At 36.8% G+C, this 20,991-nt stretch overlaps 1 protein-coding gene across 24 annotated transcripts in view; it reads right to left on the bottom strand.

The window, feature by feature from the left end:
- The window catches only part of ABI3BP (ABI family member 3 binding protein), a 263,204-nt gene that overhangs the window by 134,517 nt on the left and 107,696 nt on the right, over positions 1-20,991 (bottom strand). For all 24 annotated transcript variants that reach the window (XM_049710006.1, XM_033433301.2, XM_049709993.1 and 21 more), the window contains exons 5-9: positions 14,359-14,540; positions 13,756-13,811; positions 4,159-4,207; positions 3,141-3,212; positions 2,474-2,566 (exon numbers count right to left, since the gene is read on the bottom strand). In XM_049710006.1, coding sequence (XP_049565963.1) covers positions 2,474-2,566; positions 3,141-3,212; positions 4,159-4,207; positions 13,756-13,811; positions 14,359-14,540 — 452 coding nt within the window. The remainder of the gene's footprint in view (positions 1-2,473; positions 2,567-3,140; positions 3,213-4,158; positions 4,208-13,755; positions 13,812-14,358; positions 14,541-20,991) is intronic.

Here is a 20,991-nt window from a genome sequence, read left to right as displayed (position 1 = left end):
CACGATGATCCAAAACCTATGGGACACAACAAAAGATGTTCTAAGAGGGAAGTTTATAGCAATACAATCTTACCTCAAGAGACAAGAAAAATCTCAAATAAACAACCTATCCTTACACCTGAAGCAACTATCTCAAGAAAGAAGAACAAGCAAGTCTTTCCCAGGCACGGGGCTAAGTATTAATAGGCTCTGGGCAGAGAACAGGTGAGTGCAAGAGTCCTGAGCTCTGGTTCTAAACACAGGTTCACTCAGGGAATTTAATATGGAAGCTTCCTGGCTTTTAGCACAGCATTTAGATGATGTAGAGTTGAGTCTCAGGGTTTACAGATAAACAGGAGGTGATCAAGTCTGATGCACAAATTAAAGAAATAAAGTCTAGAATCACTTGTCTACATTCTTGGAAGTAACTCACCATAGGACTAACAGGTATGAATGTTTTACAGTAAAAATGTAACAACTGCACAAAATCACAAAGATTTATGGGAAAATATGTTCATATCTTAATAAAATGGTGATGCATAGATTTTGAAAATTTTTCCAAAATTCTAAGTCCACTAATTATGCTTTTCTACCCACTTATTAAGGCTTTGCTCCTCCTTCTTCCAGGAAGTTCTCAAACTAACAGCTAAGGAGAACGTAAAGGTTTACCTTTTAGAACTGCTACAATCTGATTGCTTAACATCAAACAAGCAAACAGGTCAGACCTTCAATGAGGGAGGAGAAATTAAGTCTGAGGTTCCTGTGTGGGTGGGCCCCGTGCCTGTGTAAATCACAATTATGTCCCGAGCCACTTGCAGTTCTGGCCCCGAGTAATGCTTAATAAATATTTGTTGAACAAATGTTGCCAAACAGGGGCTTGGGCCTGTTTCCACACCCATAAAATGTGAAGATTCAAGTATATAAGTGCTGAAGTTCTTAGCCATTGCCTAGTTCAAGAAAAATATTCTACATTTTTAAGTCTTGTTCAATTTCCACCACATCATGCCACCTTCTTCCATATTTATCAGTGGCCCAAGACATTCTCCAGAGACTTTACAGGGGTGGTTCTCAAAGTGTGGCTTCCAGACCAGCAGCACCAGTATCACCTGAGTACTGGATAGAAATGCAAATTCTCAGGCCCCACCCTAGACCTACGGAATCAGCATCCTGGGGGTGAGCCCAGCAGCCTGGGTGTAACAAGCCCGCCACGGCTTCCGATGCTTCATCAAGGGTGAGATCCTCTGCTACAGAGAGAATTCAGACTAATGTGATACTCAAATGCAGCAACTAGCTTAGCCCACTGGCCACCCCAATTGTTTCCTGGACTCCTTTTACAGAATTTTGCTGCTTTGTTCCCCAAATTGTTATGTTTTATGTTTTTTAAACACTAAAATCATATCAGGTGCTTTCTAGAAGTAGGAAGCAGTATCAATCTCAAAGTAAATAATAATTCTAACAGACCTGACCCTTACCTCAGTTACCACTGAAGACCTCTAGTGGCCCCTTGATAGTATAGTATAATAAGTGTAATTTATAACAATGACTCCATTTGAAAATTATACCTGTATAAATGTGTATATTTTGGTTAATTTGATCATTCACTCTTCTTTCCTAAATATAAATATAAAATAACTATTTCCCTACAGAATGTGATTTATATGAATAACTCCAACACTCCATCCTATCTACCTTTTACTTTTTTTCCAATTTTTTTTATCGTGGTAAAAGATACATAACAAAAAATTTACAATCTTAATCATTTTTCAAGTGTACAGTTCAGTAGTATTAAATACATTCATAATGTTGTGCAACCGTCACCACCATGCATCTCCAGAACTCTCCTTATCTTGTAAAACTGAAACTCCATACCATTAAACACTAATTCCCCATTTTCCTCCCTCTCCAGTCTCTGGCAGCCACCATTCTACTTTCTGTCTCTATGAATCTGACTACTCTAGGTACATCATATAAGTGGAATCACACAGTCATTTTGTCTTTTGTGATTGGCTTATTACACTTAGCATTATGTCCTCAAGGTCCATTTATACTATAGCAAATGTGAGAATTTCCTTCCTTTTTAAGGCAGAATAATCTTTCATTGTATATATATACCACATTTTGTTTATCAATTCATCTGTTGATGGATACTTGGATTGTTTCCACATTTTAGATATTGTGAATAATGCTACTATGAATATGAGTGTACAAATATCTCTTTAAGACCTTTTCCCCACCCAGTTCTTTTGGTTATATACCCAGAAGTGGAATTGCTGGATCATATGGTAATTCTATTTTTAATTTTTTGAGGAATCGTCATACTGTTTTCCACAGCAATTGTACCATTTTATATTCCCATCAACAGTGCACGTGCCTGTCCCTTAGTTTTTACTTTGAGATCCCCAAACAGCTCATTTGCTAGATCCCTGGGATATCCTAGGAATATCCCTGCTAGTACTGTCACTGCAAAGTTCACATATAGATCTTTGCTGCTTACCTAACTGTGTCTTGATCGCATCCGAAATCTCAAACATTATGGAGGTAGGAAGTTTTATGGTGGTTTCATTAAGACCTGGAATAACAAGGTGGACTGAAAGAAAACAGAAGTAAAAGAAAATGCATCCCATCACAAAGTTCAGAGCATTAGAAACCATGAAGTTTAGTGCTTATTTTGCTTTGTCAACTTTAACCCAAACTTTAAAATGTTGGAAAAAATATGACAGTAACTTTTATGCAGAATCTTTTTCATATTCAGAACTGAACAACCAAATATTCTGGCTTTTAATCCATAGACTCAAAAATTGTAAAATGGTTGCTTAAAATGTGTGAACAAACACCATTATTAATAACAACTTTTAAAAGAGTAATTCAATATGACAAAGACTCCCTCATAACAGCAACAGCCCTGTGGGGTAGGCAGGAGGGGAGCCATCATGCCCAATAGGCACAAGCTAGAGTTGTTTCTCTAACACACTAGGATAGAGGTAGCATCTCTTGGATCCTAGCCTGGAATGGTCACAAGCCAGGATGCTAAATACTGAAAGTAAATGAACCAACATCAATTTAACAGACCTGCTCACAGTGCAAAATTCCATAAGGCCTTATTACCAAAAAAAAAGAGCCTGACTTGACTAATGTAGGTGTAGATTTCAAGATAGACTCACCCAGTATTGTTCCTCCATAGGGAGTCTTTTCTGGGGATTTAGTTGAGGCCCTGTGAGTAACATTCTGAATCACTGTTGAAATACCAAAAGATAACAGTGTGAATGGAAAAAAAATAGTCAGGAAGCAGAAAGAAGCTAATAACATGACACCATCTGCACTGGAGAAACCCTGATCTAACTTTTTAATTAACAGAAAGGAACTCATTGGGCTGGCTACACAGGCAACGAAAGGTCTAGAAGGCACATCTTATCTTAATTCCTGTGCCTTTAAGTAATGAAAGTGTTCCATTCTAATTAGCTAAAAATTTCCTTTCTCAGCTCTACTCTCTGCAGCCTACCCAAGTTAAAGAACTAGCACAAAATGAGGCAAAGACTGATTCAGTAAATAAAGAGATTTAGGAAATGTACATTTTCAGAGCAAAGAATCTTTGGATAATTCCAATACTGACTGACACTGTTTTGAGAATACACTTGGGACATTGTGTTTCCTTAAAATGAATAACTATTTTAAGTGCTCAATCTCTTCCACCAAGAAACTTTCTGGAAATAATGGAGTCATTTAAATAATTTGAAAAACTGAAAGTCAAAACAAAAATGAGTGGATGCTGAAATAAAACATAACTCTTAAAACCTGGATTTCTTTACTTTCCTTAAAGTGACCTCTATATCATAATTATCATTTCATTAATCCAAATATCCTATTGATGATTTTCTACATGTAAGCTATCTTAATCCTGAAGAAAGCCACATATATTTAATTGGATTTTAAAACTTAATGCTTGTTAGGGTTGCTCTGTCCCTGGTTGTCCAGCCAACGTGCTTTGCCAAGACCTGGCCTAACAGTACAAGAGTCAAAATTATCTGTCAACTTCTAATTTACTAGACTGATTTCTTCAAATTTTTTCTGGAAAATAATCAGAAAAATTGAAAAACTATGTGCTATGTTTAATTATCTCAGTTTAAAAAGTATATTGAAATAGTTCTAAACACATATCCAGAGCAGAGGCATACAAATTACCTTGCTTGATGATTGTTACTGGGATTAGCTTTTTTGGGACATATGCTGGCTGAAAAGAGAGGAAGAGAGTCAGCTTTTGAGTTACTGTTAACTTAAAAAAATAAATAAGTAAAAAAAAACTGGAAGCAGACCTTGTCTTTAGTGAAGTTCCCCATGACACAGGTTTAACAGCTGCTGAAAAGATCTTTAGTACATATATCTGCCTCTATTTTATTGTGCTCACTTGGTTTTCCCCATAAGTGTCCAAAGATTTGACAGAAGCAGTTTCTTCAAAACTCCCATTAGTTTAATTTACTTAGAAACTGCAATGGAAAGAAATTAAATCCTCTGAATTGAATACTAGTTTATTTTCACTTCATTTGAGAGGCGAACCAGCCAAATTCTGTCTTTACGTTTCCTCTCAAAAAAAGATTTCAAGCTACATATTCTTTTAAAACCAATCAACATCAGTTGTCTGAGTATGCCCCGCTGCTGCCCTGCTGCTTCAGATACAACTGCCATGAACTCCTGACGCCACGTATTTCCTTGTCCATGAAGGCAGAGCTGGGACTCAGATCCAGACATTTCTACTTCCAAAGCCTGTACTTTTAACTATTCTGTACATATTCATGCCCAGAGGACCTCAAAATTGGAAGGGCAGGTCCCAGAGGGCTGTGCATTCTCCCTTCTTCCAAGTTGCCTCAGACGTCCCACAGGAAGTTTTGATGCCATAGAGTGGCTTGACCTAGGGGCACATTTAGTGTTAACTTTACAGTGGAGTCATCACTGGAGATTGTGAGCCAGGGATAAGACGGCCATGGGAGAGACACAGAACAGGATAAGAGAAGGGCAGCAAATATACAGAGAATTAGATTGAGGTAAAGGCGTAAGCATGACATGCATTTTTTGATGCTTGATTTAGCCTGTATGCATGGTATAGATACTCCATGTACTAGATCTGCTGACAATCCAGGATATGCTGAATGAGGTACTTAACCACATAGGTGTTTACAGTTGTGAACAGAAGAGACTTGCTAACACGTTCCCATTCTAATAAACGATATGCCCATAATAAAGAAGTGCCACAATACCACATTTACTGTTGGCTATTTTTCTTCTTGTAGTAAAGTCCTTATGTTTAAAACACACCAAAAAAATAAAAGTTTACTTTTATCAGATTATTTTTAAAAAGTATCTATACTTCTTGTATTGTATATTGGCCCAGCGCTATAGACTGAAAGCTTGTATCCCCCCAAAATTCACGTGTTGAAACTTAATCCCCAATGTGATGGTATTTGGAGGTGGGGCCTTTGGGAAGTAAATAACTCATGAGGGTTCCACCCTCTTGAATGGGATTAGTGCTCTTATGCCAGAGAACTCCCTCCACCCTTCCACCATGTGAGATGGTTGTCTGTGAGCCAGAAGTGAGTTCTCCCCAAGACATCAAATCTTCCAGTGCCTTGATCTTGGACTTCACAGGCTCCAGAACTGTGAGAAATAATTGACCGTTTAAGCCACCCAGTCTGTGGTATTTTTGTTATAACAGCCCCGATGGACTAAAACACCCAGTAATTTCCTACTTAGCAGTCTAGCCTAAGGAAGTAATCAAAGATACAGGCATCATTTACGTGTAAGGGTGTTTATTACCACAATGTGAAACAACCTCATCATTCCAAAGCAGAGGTTTTGTTAAATAAATTATGGTTCAAATTTCTGACATCTATTTACTAAAGTGGGAAATATGTACAGTATAAATACAAAGGACACAAATTTATATTCATAGTATAACGTAACTGTATAACAAATATGTATAGACAAAAGACCAGAAGGAGATAGCTCTTTTTTTTTTAACAGTAGTTATTTCTTATAATCTCATATTTTATTTTGTGTACCTTTCTATATTTTCCAAGTTCCTTACAAGGGTGAATTACACTTATAACTAGGAAAAGCTATTTTAACCAGCAGTCTTTTTAGCTACTATATATGCTTCTGTACTGTATAGCTCATACACTCTTGGTCAATAGAGGAATGATGTAAATATAATTTATACACAACTTTTCCCAGGCAAGGGGAGGGGAATAGCAGGAATGCAAGTATAACCATCAGTAGAAAAAAAAAAAAGTCAGTTTGGAGGTCACACTGGCAGAAGACCTCTGGATTTACCATAAGAAAATTAAATAAGTGTACCTGCTCACAGGACCCTTCCCCAGAGAGGGACAGGCAGGCCCACGGCCCTGCACTGGTGTGTCCACCTTACGTCCACCTGTGCTGCTTCAGCGAAAGGGTTGCCACACGTGGCCTCTATCATTCCTGAGCATTTAACCCCTGCTGCGGCAACCTCCGGTTCCACAGGGGATGCTAGCCCGCGGAGCCGCAGTGTCCTTCCCGGTGCTAATAATCACGTTCGACAAAACTGTGTCTACCGTTCCAAAGACTGTTGAATGGCTGGTCCTCTGTTTGCCCAGTGAGTCCTGCCATGTAGTGTATACTTGGCAGAGCGTGAAGTTTTTCAGAGACACATCACGTTATAGCAGAAACGCCTATGGGTTGATGTGCTGATTGCTTTTGAACGGCATTATTGCAATTCTTATTTCCTTCCCTGTGGATGATTTGTTTTAAACAAGTTTTTGACAAAAACAAGTGGAAAATATTCCACTCTTGGCATGAATGGAACACAGTGTCTGTTCGAGTTCTTATATGGGTACAGACCAGTGTTCTGTTAAGACGATGACATGACTATATGGGCAGCGTGTGCTGCCAAAAAACAAGGAAACCATTTAGCTGCAGAATCAAGTTCTTTCTAGACCTATAATTATTCTCTTGCCCAATCTACAATCCAAAGATGCGCCAAGACTAATGGGCAAGTACTAGCTCCCTCTCTGTAAGTAGGGTTTTTTTTTTTAGTTGAAATATAGTTGATTTATGTTGTGTTAGTTTTAGGTGTACAGCAAAGTGATTCAGATTATATATATATAAGAATGTATACATATATGTGCATATATACATGTGTATATATATATATATATATATATATATTCTTTTTCAGATTCTTTTCCCTTACAGGTTATTACATAACATTGAGTATAATTCCCTGTGCGCTACAGGTCCTTGTTGGTTATCTATTTTATACATAGTAATATGTATATGTTAATTCCAACCTCCTAATTTATCTCTCCCCTCCCCTTTCCGCTTTGGTAACCATAAATTTATGTTCTATGTCTGTGGGTCTATTTCTGTTTTGTATAGAAGTTCATTTGCATCGTTTTTTTTTAGATTCCATACATAAATGATATCATAGGATATTTGTCTTTGTCTGGCTCACTTCACTTAGTATGATAATCTCTAGGTCAAGGGCATCAGGAAAATCCTTCTGCCCAAAGTGTTTAATGCTGAAGGCTCTAAAATTCCCAGTAAGAAATCCACACTATGAATTCTTTCCCTGTGTCTTTTTATAAAAATGTAGGGAAACATCTGTAACCTGGACTTACTAAACATAATAAAATATTATGATAATTTCCAAGTTAACAGTATGTAACCAATTACAGCTCAATTTCAATTGAACTGTTTCATGTATGATGTTGTTTATAAAGTTACCAGTAACCTTTCCTTACAGTCACAGGTTTGCTGTTATGAGCATCTATCAACGTGTATAGAAGTCTCAGTGTAGCTGGTGTCGGGTGTCGGGGTGGGAAGCGAGGTAGTGAAAGTCCCGCATCCCACAAGATGCTGCGACAGTTTTGCTGGGGTGGTCTCAGCACAGTGCTACTGCTCCCCACGGACACCACCCTGGTACCAGTTTTCTTTCTTAGGCCATTTCCTCCCTGGCTCTCTTTTCTCTGCTGCTTGCTGACCCCATTCCTGCAGCAAACCACCATCACCACTTCCTTCCTCAGCTCTCATCCCACCCTTCAGCAATTATTTTTTAAATGTTTATTGTATGTCAGGAAGTGAGCATATTTCCCTCCTACCGTTTAAGGGATTAATTATTTTTTTCAGTTTTGAGAAATTCTATTCCTTAAGAACCCAGGTTGTGCTATATCCTGAGCAGGGTGACTGGCTAAGGGAAATCATTTTTACCATTTTTCTGGGGACACTGTGGCTGAGTAACCAGTTGGTCAGATTCAATGGGGAGGGGATGCTGAAGTGGTAAAAGGCAATGCCCCTGAGGGCCAGTCCAGCTTGCTTTCCAGTTCTGGTTAGGGAAAACCTACACTCATCTAGAAATAACCACAGCAGCAGTAGCCACATGAAAGACTTTGGATTCTCCCTGCATTACACTACCTTCCTCCCGATATTATATTTTGAAAATTAGCTTTAATAAAAGTAGTGGTAACATCAGGGTGCTGTTCTTTGCAAGTTACTCTTTACAGGTTTGTCCATTTGATATTTTTGTGGCGGCAGCATATCCATTGTAGATTTAACTTTATTCTTAGGCCCTGAGATAAAGAGGAACTGTCCATTTGGGGAGTGGCTAAGGGCTGCTCAAAATCAAATTTCAGCTCTTTAGACTCAAGAGCTAAACAACATGAGAAAAACTTGGGCATGTTACATTCTGGTTTTAATTCATTTTTTGGATGTCCTGATGAAAGTTATGAAATATACTGATTCAATCTAACATCTGACTAAAAGTGAATCTAACATGCTTCTTGCAAAAGTCTCCATATTTCCAGTCAGCTAGGGAGGAATCAGACATACACCTTTGGTGATATCAGTGGTCTAGACATAAAATTGTCAAGTTTCTGCTTAGGACGATGATTGCTAAGAATGGAAGGACACCTGATGTACTCACTGCATACAATCTTAGGGTGCGGGTGGGGACCACACTGTATTTTTCCCTATTCACTCATCTGCTAACTGTTACACTTTAAAAATTGGTACCACTTCTCTTTCTGCCAATGACTGAAATGGCTTTTTAAAAAGGTAGGTGGATCTCTGATGGAAAAAAATGGAAGGGTGAAAACAGATGTCATATTTTAGGGGAACACTTATTCTAAGGAGATTTGGATTAATTAAATAATTAAACTTATATTTTAAAATATCTGTTAATAAATGCTACATACTTCAAAAATTTATTGTTTGGTTAGTGAACTAGTTAGATAACTAAGTGTTTTTAAAATATAGAGAGAATGTATTAAAGTTAGGTCCTTTTAGACATCATTCCTTTATTTTTTTATATAATAAAACCTAATGGGGCTTCCCTGGTGGCACAGTGGTTGAGAGTCTGCCTGCCAATGCAGGGGACACAGGTTCGAGCCCTGGTCTGGGAAGATCCCACGTGCCATGGAGCAACTAGGCCCGTGAGCCACAACAACTGAGCCTGCGCGTCTGGAGCCTGTGCTCCGCAACAAGAGAGGCTGCGACAGTGAGAGGCCCGTGCACCGCGATGAAGAGTGGCCCATGCTCGCCGCAACTAGAGAAAGCCCTCGCACAGAAACGAAGACCCAACACAGCCAAAAATAAATAAATAAATTTTGAAAAAACCAAAAAACAGTTTACACTTTAAAAAAAAAAAACAAACCTAATGAACTTATTTACAAAACAGAAAGACTTACAGATATTGAAAACAAACTTATGGTTACCAAAGGGGAAATGTGATGGGGAGGAATAAATCAGGAGCTTGGGATGAACATACACACACTACTATATATAAGATAGATAACCAATAAGGACCTACTGTATAGCACAGGGAACTCTACTCAATATTCTGTGATAACCTACATGAGAAAAGAATCTGAAAAAGAATGAATATATGTATATGTATAACTGAATCACTTTGCTGTACACCTGAAACTAACACAACATTGTAAATCAACTATAATCCAATAAAATTTTTTAGAAGAATCTAACAGTAAACACTAGGTTTCACCTTGATAAAAAGAGTGTTCTTGCTTCTCAACGTGAAGAAAATAGCAAAATTATCATCTGTTTTTTCTTCTGCAGTTACATGGATCTCAAGTGATACAACTTATATGGGAAGAATCAGCGTTATTGTTTATGCATACATCTTTTCTCTGATTTTTCTAGAGGTGTAGGCAGGGATGATATTGAAAGTATTTAACAAGCAGTAGAAGGAAGGCACTAACCTATCAGAAGAGACCCCTGCTAAGTGTCCTCTGGCACAAGTGTACTGGGACTTGCCTGCAGAACACATGCTTAGATACATGAATTACAATATATAATGTAACAAGATGCTTAAGATGGGGCTGTATTTAACATTCAAATTTTTAATCTAAATATTATTTATCTGTTAAAAATGGATCGCCTCAAGTTCAAATTGTTTTTCACATTTCCAATCTCTTTTCAGAAGGTGTGAAGGAGTTTCTGCTGCATTTAAGTTTTAGGTATAAGCATGCATATATGAATAAAAACATTTTTCAATGTATCTTTTACTTAAAACTCTGGAATTAATTTCATATCTCTTGAAATACTGCCTTCTAAGATCAGTCTCAGAGAAGAGATGGGTAAACATTGGATTGATATCGACTTAAAATATTAAAATATACCTCTAAAGTATCAAATCAACTTTCAGAATCAATTCTAAATGATTATATAAGATGGTCAAAGTCTATCCCAGCTGGTTCCTTTTCAACTTTCCCATGTTCCAGAGCTACCCAAATGCACAGAAGGCAGTTTGGGAAACATTTTTTCTGCTATCTAGAAGGTAACAATGAAGAAAGGCTCACAGAGAAGCCTTAAAATATCTTTTCAGTTAATTCGACTTTTCCTTTGGAAATACCCAAGAGTTTCAGAGCACAGCTCGTTAGAGCTGGCTGGAGTTTGGGGTAATCTGCCTCACAGCTTGAAGTGATAAAATATCTGGCTCTGTGTCATAGGTGCAGGAAGTTTCTAACTGGACCTTCTTGTCATGGCTATTTATGATGTGGAAAATAAATTAAATTTTTTGGAAATAAACTGTCAATCATCTTTCCCAATCTTGCTGAGTAACTCACCCTAAATGAAATATTCTGCCAAAAGAAATACAAATTATTGAGATGTGATTGCTGAGAAGAAGGAATGAAAGAAACGACATCGAGTCACATGTAAGATAAAGCAGGACAGCCAAGAGGATGGAGATAAGATGTGCTTCCTAGGAAACCACTCACAACAACAGCGAGGATTGTTCTAGAAGAGCATGGAAGAGCAACTCTATTCCCTGTGATTGGATTTAAGAGAGACAAAGACAAAGGGACCTTAGGGAACGGCAGAATTCAATACTTGGTGCTAAGCCAATTGGGTAATTATTTGGGAAAAGTATATAACCTCATCAATATAGGAACTTACTACATATAATATAGCAAAATAAAATCCACATAGGTTAGAGTTTAATTACTACAAAATCAAACCACTTATAAGACAAAAAAAAAAAAGAGAAATATTTAGCTGATCTCTGGATAGGGAAGGGCTTTCTAAAATATAAGGCAATTGGAGATATGACAATGGAAAAGACAAATAAGTTGCTTAAGCAAATTAAGACTTGCCTATTTCACAAATTCCATAAAGAAAATTGATAACGAATGTGCAAATAATGTTTCTAGATGATATCACAAAGAGTCTTTGCTCTTTAAAGTCTTTATTCAATAAAAAAAACCATGAGATGTCCAATAAACAAAGAACTGAAACTAAAGGTCATTAAATGGAAAATACAAATGGCTAATAAATAAGTGAAGAAAGTGCTGCTTTATCAGCAATCAGAAATAGAAATTTAGGGATGGAAATACATAATGTTGCAAATCAGGGTACTACAGAAAGATAACTCTGATCCATTGCCAACAAGATTGTAAATTGGTAAAACCTTTCTGGAAAGAAAGTTGACCAAACATATTAGAAAGTTTGAAAAAATGTTAAAACTCTAAACTGTTAATTCCTCTTCTAAGCATCTACTTTAAGGAAACAATCAGAAATGTGAACAAAGATTTATGATCATAAATGTTCACCATAATATGACTTATAATTAAACTGTTAGAAATAACTTAAATGCCTACAAATTGGAAACAGATTGAGTAGCTGATAGTGTACTTAGACTATGTAATACACAGCAATTGAAACTATGTATATGAAAAGTACTTAATGACATGAACTATGCTAGGCCATATTTTGGCTAAGTGAAAAGAATGAGATATAAAATTGCACATATAGCATGATTTTAATTTTATAATGAAAACATGCTTGAAAAAAAATACAATGTTCTAAAGTTTTAACAGTAGACCATAAATGGTTTTCTACTGGTCTTTATTTGGCAGTGTTATAGGTAATTTTGTTAATTTTTCTTTTCTCATTTTTATACATTATAAATCTTTAAATATCAGATAATTAGGAAAATAGTCAAAACCAAACAGAGAAAGAGAGAGAGAGAGAAGAGATGGAGGCAAGAGAGAAAGAAAATAAATGAATCAATCAATCCAGGCCTCAGAATTTACCTACAATCTCCTTTCTTATACTTTGATTTTAAATATACCAAAATACTTTCCTGGGCAGTCACAATAATTTAATAATCATGACAATAATTTTCCAATAGACACACTTTTCTGCCAGTTCAAACCAAAGAGACGTTTCCTTTATCAGCAGTAATTCTCAGTTCTATTTTATCCAAACCCATTTTCTGTCAATGAAAAGAATCTTGCATATTTTTATTCACTGAGGTATGTACTACCATTTTTCCCCCACTGGGCTACATGAACAGTGGGTTATTCTGTGGACTATTCAATAGACATAAAAAACCATCTATCCACATACATCATGCACACATTGAAAAGAACAAATTTGCAACCCTGAATAGAGTCTTTGCATGTTCACTTGACTGTAGAATATTTCCCTGGCTGGATACTCCCAATACATAGACCAAAGCCAGCATCAAATTCCCCTCTTCTCACCAAAGTGCCTTCTCTACCTGCTCTATGACGTAATGTTCTTTACTTTATAATTAGGCATGTGATTTCAATGGCAAGTGTCTTTGTGATGGTTCTAACAATGGCTTACATTTATAACAGGTAGTATGGAACTGATATAATGCTTCCTGAGAACAGATTTTGAAAAGTGGAGGGAAAGAGGAGAACAAGGGACTGAGCTCCTAAGGTGAGAGAGAAAAGAGTTCTAGACGGGGAAAATGCTGGGCACATAAAATATACAAACATTTACTGCACTGAATAGAAGCTGGGCATGTTACAAAACCAAACCAGTTGCTTCATCATTTTGAAAAGGGTTGGCTCTTTTAAGTAGGAAATGATAGAAAATAGAGGAAAGATTTGAACAATCGCAGGGTTAAGTAGTGCATGTACTTATTCACTCTTGAAACATGTTATAGTAAAAAACAACCCACAGGACAGAAGATAATAAGAATAATCTCAAAATACCTGGAATACTGAAATACTAGATAACTATACAGAATATCAGAATTTTAGAGCTTTAAACAAATTAGAGATAATCTGGTCTCATGCTTCCACCTCCATTTTCTGAGAAAGAAACTAATTCCTAAAACATTACGTACTTGACCCAAAACCCTATAGCTAGGCAGTTAATCCAGTTTCAGTACCTCATAATAGGACTACTCCCTTATTTAAATGAAAGTATAATGCAGACACATTTTTAAAAGAACATTCTTGAAAATAAGCTGGTACATACCACTGTGTGGACTTGGTCATAGGTACTTTGGATTTTCCCATTTACTTTGTTTTTACCTGACAAAAACAAGAGGAAAATGACATTCTTTTCATTCTTCTTTCCCCTAAATCAATTCTTACTAGTCATTATGAAGACAACTACAAGTCCTGCTCTAACTTGGGCATATTATTTTATTTGCTCTCATTTCAAACACTGATTCCAATGATGTTCGAAACAAGGGATGATAGAAGCCCAGCCCCATAAAGTCTTTGCACGTTCAATTCCACTGGCCCAGCTTTTTAACTTAGCATTTGTACATGTTATCGATTTTTGGCTCAGTTAGTGTTCATAGGTCAGAGATTGATTTAAAATACGACAATGGCCAAATAAATTGTTATCAACGATTGCTGTCAAATATTAGTTTACCATTTTTTTAAAAAAACACTCACTATAAAAAAGATTCTGAAATATCAATGCTCAAATTCTGTTTACTTTTGTATTTTCATAAATATGGATAATGAGAATTAACTCATTTCCTATTATACAACTAATAAAATAATTTAAAATTTGATAATTAGGAAAAAATATTACAGAAAGCTCACTCAAATAGTTCTAGGTACTTACTTCCAACAATAGTCTTGTGATTAAAAATCTTACTCCAAATTCCACCTTCTACATTGTCTTTCACTCCGAATTCATAAACTGTGTCAGGCTTTAGATTTTCCACAATTGTTTCAGTGGCCGGACAGAGTTGAAAAATCCATTTCTTTTCCTTATCCTTTTCTCTATAGCGAATTGTATAAAATCTGTTGAATAACCAAAATATGCTATAAAACCACAGGGAGATTCAGAATGTACTTCCAGTTTCTTAATACACCATAGACTCCCACCTACTCTCAAGATTTCACATTGGCTTCTGTTTAGATTTTTTTTTTAATTTTCAGAGAACATAAAAACAGTTTCTCCGTGCGTGCTTAAGTTTTTAATTTCTAATTGCAAGTTAGGGGACTAGGTAACAGCATAGTCATGGTCTAACAGAATTCCAGATCTCTCAATTCTATTATTTGATACTTTCCAAAATGAAAGTTGGAAAACACTAGACATTCATTTTTTTTCTAATTATGCATAGAGAAGAACATAGGCATATTTTTATAAATATTTAATATAATTTCATAACTGTATGGGTTTAAGCCCATGGAAGGTACATTAGAGGTAATATCGTTTAACACCATAGAAGGCACATTAGAGGTAATACCATTCAATTTTGTAAAAGAGGAACCTGATGCACTCTAATGCATCCAGGACTTTGTTTCAAGGGTGAAATTTTCTTACTATTAAAAAAAGGATCAACACCAATAGTCAAGCTGAGAGTACAATGAGAAAAATCGAACAATGCAAATTCAAGATCACTGTTACATATTTGCTTAGGGCTTCATAATATTCAGACATATGTATCACAAGGTACTAATAATCCTCACTATTTTTTTTGCACCTTTAACACATGGTAGGTTTTATATATATTATCTCATTTAATTGTCACAAAAACATCTTAAGTGGTAGAAATCATTAATCCTACTTTAGAAATGTGAAAACCATGTTTCAGAAAGATCTCTTAACTCGCCCAATGTCATCCAGCTAGTGATTTTTACTAGTGGCAGAACCAGAAAAGCAGGAAAAACTCCTCTGACTCTGCTCTAAACAGTCTCACAAAGTGGGGAAGCAGGTCAGGAAAGGAAATTGCATTGCTACTGGATACAGCAATGAGAATGAATGAACTAGGGCTACGTGTATCAATATGGCTAAATCTTACAAACAAAATATTGAATGAAAATAGCAAAATGATGCATGTAGTTTCACATCATTTGCACAAAGATTAAAACACTCACACAAAATATGTTACCGTATATCATTCCTGGCAATGTAAAGGGACAAGAAATACTGGAAGGATACATCATTTACGATAGTGCTTTGGCTCCCAGTGAGCAAGTAGGGAAATACATGAGACTAGAGATGGGGCCAACTGATAAACTTTATTTGCTTTTTATTCTTAAATAAACATTTTAAGTAAATAGAATAAAATAAAATAATAATTGTCATGTACTAACAATGGAAACATATATGCTTGTTATACTATTTTAGACTCTTTTTTTACATTCTAAATTTTCTTTTAAAAATTTAGTACCTCTCCCCCACTCCTCACCCTAAGATTCAGGTCAATTGCTTTTATTTAAAGCCCTAAAATCCCTCATTTACTCATGCAAAAAATGTTTATCGTGTCCTCTTTAAGTGCCAGGCACAAGCTCTTGATACAAAAAAAACCCACCCAGAATCTTTGGAAACAAGGGCCAGGACTGGTTACATAATTTGTGGAGTTCACAGCAAAGTGAAAACATGGAGCCCCTTATTCAAAAATGATTAAGACTTTTAAGACGGTGACAACAGAGCATTAAACCAAGCATGGGCCCTTCTAAGTGGGGAACCTGTGTGACCGTACTGGTTGCACGCCCATGAAGTCAGCAAGGGGGTTATAGTTTCTTAAGTACAGAAAAGGGATGTATTCGTACATTCAGCCTACTTTCTTACTAGTCACAAACTACTGAAATGCTCGAAATCATTCATTAGCTTGCGTCTTCCTCGTAAAAGCAGCTCTCTGGGCTCCATACCCCATTCCAAAGTCACGAAAAACAGAACGAGTGAAGGAGGCTGTTCCAGCCAGAACACTAACTGCTACTGGGAACAAATGTTACAGAATACGAATGCTCTGTGTCCCGTGAGTTGAACCATCAACAGTAGTTTATGAAACACATTTGTTGACAAGTACGTCGAACAGAATTTCTGTCGTTTTTCCCGTGCCCTGGCTATTACAGGACTTCAGGGAAGTGCAGAGAAACTAAAATCAGACCAGATGGGCCTCCAGAGTTATGTGTCTCTAGTTTGGATACATTTCTGAAGTCCTGAACTGCTTGCATGATCTGGTAGGGGTGTGGGGCAATGCTAACAGAACTACCAGAGGCCAGATTCCAGGATTCCCAGGAAGTTTGATTTTATATCCTCTTCCTAGGAATGAGACAGACATGTTCTAAGACTTTGTTGAAAAAAATCTAGCCTGTAAATTTTTTTCTATTTTGATCGCAAAGCTTTCTAACTAACCTCTCTTGTACCAACTTGGTCAGGAAAAATAAAAGTACAGGCAGCTAGGCCTTCTCCTCGGCTTCAGTTAGGTTACCCTCACCAACATTGGCTTAATTGATACTTGTATAATATAGGCAAGTTCTAAATTTTTAAAAGAGACAGTAAACAAGGCTACTTAGCTATAAAGTGGTGAAGTCTATTTTCTTGATTTTAAAGCAAAATATAGGCCTTATGATGATAATACTGTACAACCTAGCACAGAGTATGTACTCCATATATGTTGTGGAACAAATAGAATGGATACTTAGGTGCTCATAGGGTCATTCTAAAATTATAGTTGCTCTAAATGGCCAATGACTCGATCACCAAAATATTCTGATTTAAGCCATTAGGTCTACAATTATATTTTGCAATATGTTGTTGCATAAGAGTTCATTTACCAAACCTCAGCATTCTTATAGAATCAATGCAAATGGAAGGAGAGTTCAATAAATGTCTACATGGTACATTTGCAGAGGGCTTAGGATTTTTAAATTTATTTCCATGTATCCATACAATAAATTCTGAAATGAGCACAGCAAGAATTATTATAGAAGAGAGAGGCCAAGAAGTGCCTAGAGCCTGAGAAGCAGTGACAGAACCAGGCAAATGGCTGTTTTCTGACTCATAAGCTAATACCTTCTGTGTTGCATTGGACTATCTACTGCAGGGCTCAGCAAAAGGAGATGCAAAAACAAGGTAAAATGACCCAGAATGGAAGAGAAGTAAAAGGAATCAGAAGTTCTTTTAGCATTACTTAAGGCTTTCACATAATCACAGACTTCCCAATATTGTCTGAGGACATCCAGGATCAAATGTTGATTGCACTTTTTTTCTGTGGTTAATTAAATTTGGACACAAGTGCATAGAGAGGCAACAAGTCTACTAAAGACGGAGGTAACAGCCAGTGAATGTCATCAGAGCAGAGCAGACCTCTGCAAAGCCTGACTAGCAATTTGGATTTTAGAAACAAGGATATCTCACATCCTAATTAAGTGGTAAGCAACTGTTGAGGGCAGTGTTTGGTTCAACTGGTGATATTCTGTGCTTGGATCTCCCCAAGAGTCTCAAAACTGACAATAATCGTTATTATAACTTAAAAAATACCATAGCTCCTCCAAATGTAATGGAGAAGGCAGATAGTGGCTTGGCGTGGATATCTGCCAGCTGCAAACTAGTAGCATGCCCTCAGGAGGGTCTCTTTGCCCACTTATATATCAAATTTCTACTTTGAAAAAGAGGGGTTGGATTAGACAATCTTTGAATCCTTTCTGTTTCTAAAATTTTATTCTAGCTACAAATTAGACATTCTATTCTAATAAAATACAGAGGCATAACACAGGCTAGAAACCCTAGAGGCAGAAATCCCATAAATAAAATTTATGATGTAAATGGCATTGAATTCTGCCAAGTGGAGAAATTGAATAGTGTCAATAAATTTAGTCCTTTCACAAACTAGCCTGGACTGATGCACATGGTTGGCCAGCTGTGGGACTTTCTATACTTTTTTCAGCAATTCTTTTATTTCTATGTGATTAATTACTATATTTCCTAGAACATCTATTCCACACCTCACACATTTTTTTTGCTCTCTTCACATCAAAGGACACTTCCTGACGCCCCCCGTTGTCAACATCCTTGCTTCTTGCCTTACTGAGACTGTGACTGCTGATATAAAATCTGCCCTCATTCCCTTCCTCTCAAAGTCTCTCTCTCCCCCTTCACTCTCTCCTTGCCCCTCTCCAATTCCAGGGTTCTCCCTTCTTCTAAAAAATAAGTGTCTTGGTAATTTTATTCCATTTTCTTATTCCACCTACTCTGCATCCTTTCTCTTTATTCTTCAAGGACCTTTCTCTGAGTCAAAAAGTTGTTGAACTATTTCCCACTATATCAAAGCAAAACTAAAACTAATACTTCTTATTCCTGCCATTACCTTTTAACACAAGATTTCTCAAAATTAATCTACTTTCTTCTGTTTTCTTACCACTCATAATGCCCAAATCTCTTTGCAGTCTGGTGTCTGACCTGTTAGTACAGTAAAACATCATGGTCAAATCCAATGATTTAATCATCTGTGAACTTCATAACTACTTTAAAATCTACTCATCTTTTCCAAATCTGTTCCTATTCCTGTTGTCTTCACATCCTTCTCCCTGTGTCCAATCAGTTTTCAAGTCCAGTTATATTTCCCTGAGTGATACCTCTTGCACTTGTCTTGCCTCTACTACTAAGTAACACTTAAAGGCCCAGTTTGGGTTCCTACTATCTCTGGACTCTTAGAATAATTTTCAAACTGGTAAACCATTTCCAAAATCTTTTTATCACTCACTGCTGGCCTGTTTAAGCTCAAGAGAAAGAAGTTTCTAGTGATTTTAGCGCTATCTAAAATGGAACAGCGTGACTGAAGTGGCAATTATCACATAAAATAACTAATATCAAAACTAACAAGACTAGCAGCAAACTCAGTAGCATTTCTTTTTTTTCTTTTAAACATCTTTATGGGAGTATAACTGCTTTACAATACTACATTACTTTCTGCTGTATAACAAATTAAATCAGCTATACGTATACATATATCCCCATATCCCCTCCCACTTGCGTCTCCCTCCCAACATCCCTATCCCACCCCTCTACGTGGTCACAAAGCACCGAGCTGATCTCCCTGTGCTATGCGGCTTCTTCCCACTAGCTATCAATTTTACATTTGGTAGTGTATATATGTCCATGCCACTCTCTCACTTCGTCCCAGCTTACCCTTCCCCCTCCCTGTGTCCTCAAATCCATTCGCTACATCTGCATCTTTATTCCTGTCCTGCCCCTACGTTCTTCAGAACCACTTTTTGTTTTAGATTCCATATATATGGTTTAGGATACGGTATTTGTTTTTCTCTGACTTACTTCACTCTGTATGACAGTCTCTAGGTCCATATACCTCACTACAAATAACTCAATTTCATTTCCTTTTATGGCTGAGTTATATTCCATTGTATATATGTGCCACATCTTCTTTATCCATTCATCTGCTGATGGATGCTTAGATTGCTTCCATGTCCTGGCTATTGTAAATAGTGCTGCAATGAACATTGTGGTACATGACTCTTTTTGAATTACGGTTTTCTCAGGGTATGTGTCCAGTAGTGGGACTGCTGGGTCATATGGTAGCTCTATTTTTAGATTTTTAAGAACCCTCCATACTGTTCTCCATGGTGGCTGTATCAATTTACATCTCCACCAACAGTGCAAGAGGGTTCCCTTTTCTCCACACCCTCTCCAGCTTTTATTGTTTGTAGACTTTTTGATGATGTCCATTCTGACTGCTGTGAGGTGATACCTCATTGTAGTTTTGATTTTCATTTCACTAACGACTAGTGATGTTGAGCAACCTTTCATGTGTTTATTGGCAATCTGTGTATCTTCTTTGGAGGACTGTCTATATAGGTCTTCTGCCCATTTTTTTGCTTGGGGTTTTATTTTTGATATTGAGCTGCATGAGCTGCTTGTATAATTTGGAGGTTAATCCCTTGTCAGTTCCTTCATTTGCAAATATTTTCTCCCATTTTGACAGCTGTCTTTTCGTCTCGTTTATGGCTTCCTTTGCTGTGCAAAAGCTTTTAAGTTTCATTAGGTCCCAGTTGTTTATTTTTGTTTTTATTTCCCTATCTCTAGGAGGTGGGTCAAAAAGGATATTGCTGTGATTTATGTCATAGAGTGTTCTGCCTATGTTTTCCCCTAAGAGTTTTATAGTGTCTGGCCTTCCATTTAGGTCTTCAAGACATTTTGATTTTATTTTTGTGTATGGTGTTAGGGAGTGTTCTAAATTCATTCTTTTACATGTAGCTGTCCAGTTTTCCCACACCACTTACTGAAGAGGCTGTCTTTTCTCCATTGTATATTCTTGCCTCCTTTATAAAAGATAAGGTGACTGTATGTGTGTGGGTTTATCTCTGGGCTTTCTATCATGTTCCACTGATCTATATTTCTGTTCTTCTGCTAGTTCCATCCTGTCTTGATTACTGTAGCTTTGTAGTATCGTCTGAAGTCTGGGAACCTGATTACTCCAGCTCCGTTTTTCTTTCTCAAGATTGC

Source organism: Orcinus orca, chromosome 5 (genome assembly GCF_937001465.1).
Source record: "Orcinus orca chromosome 5, mOrcOrc1.1, whole genome shotgun sequence".
In the NCBI taxonomy this organism is placed as follows: Eukaryota; Metazoa; Chordata; class Mammalia; order Artiodactyla; family Delphinidae; genus Orcinus; species Orcinus orca.
The sequence above is the reverse complement of the archived record's forward strand: the minus strand, read 5'-3'. Positions and strand labels throughout refer to the sequence as shown.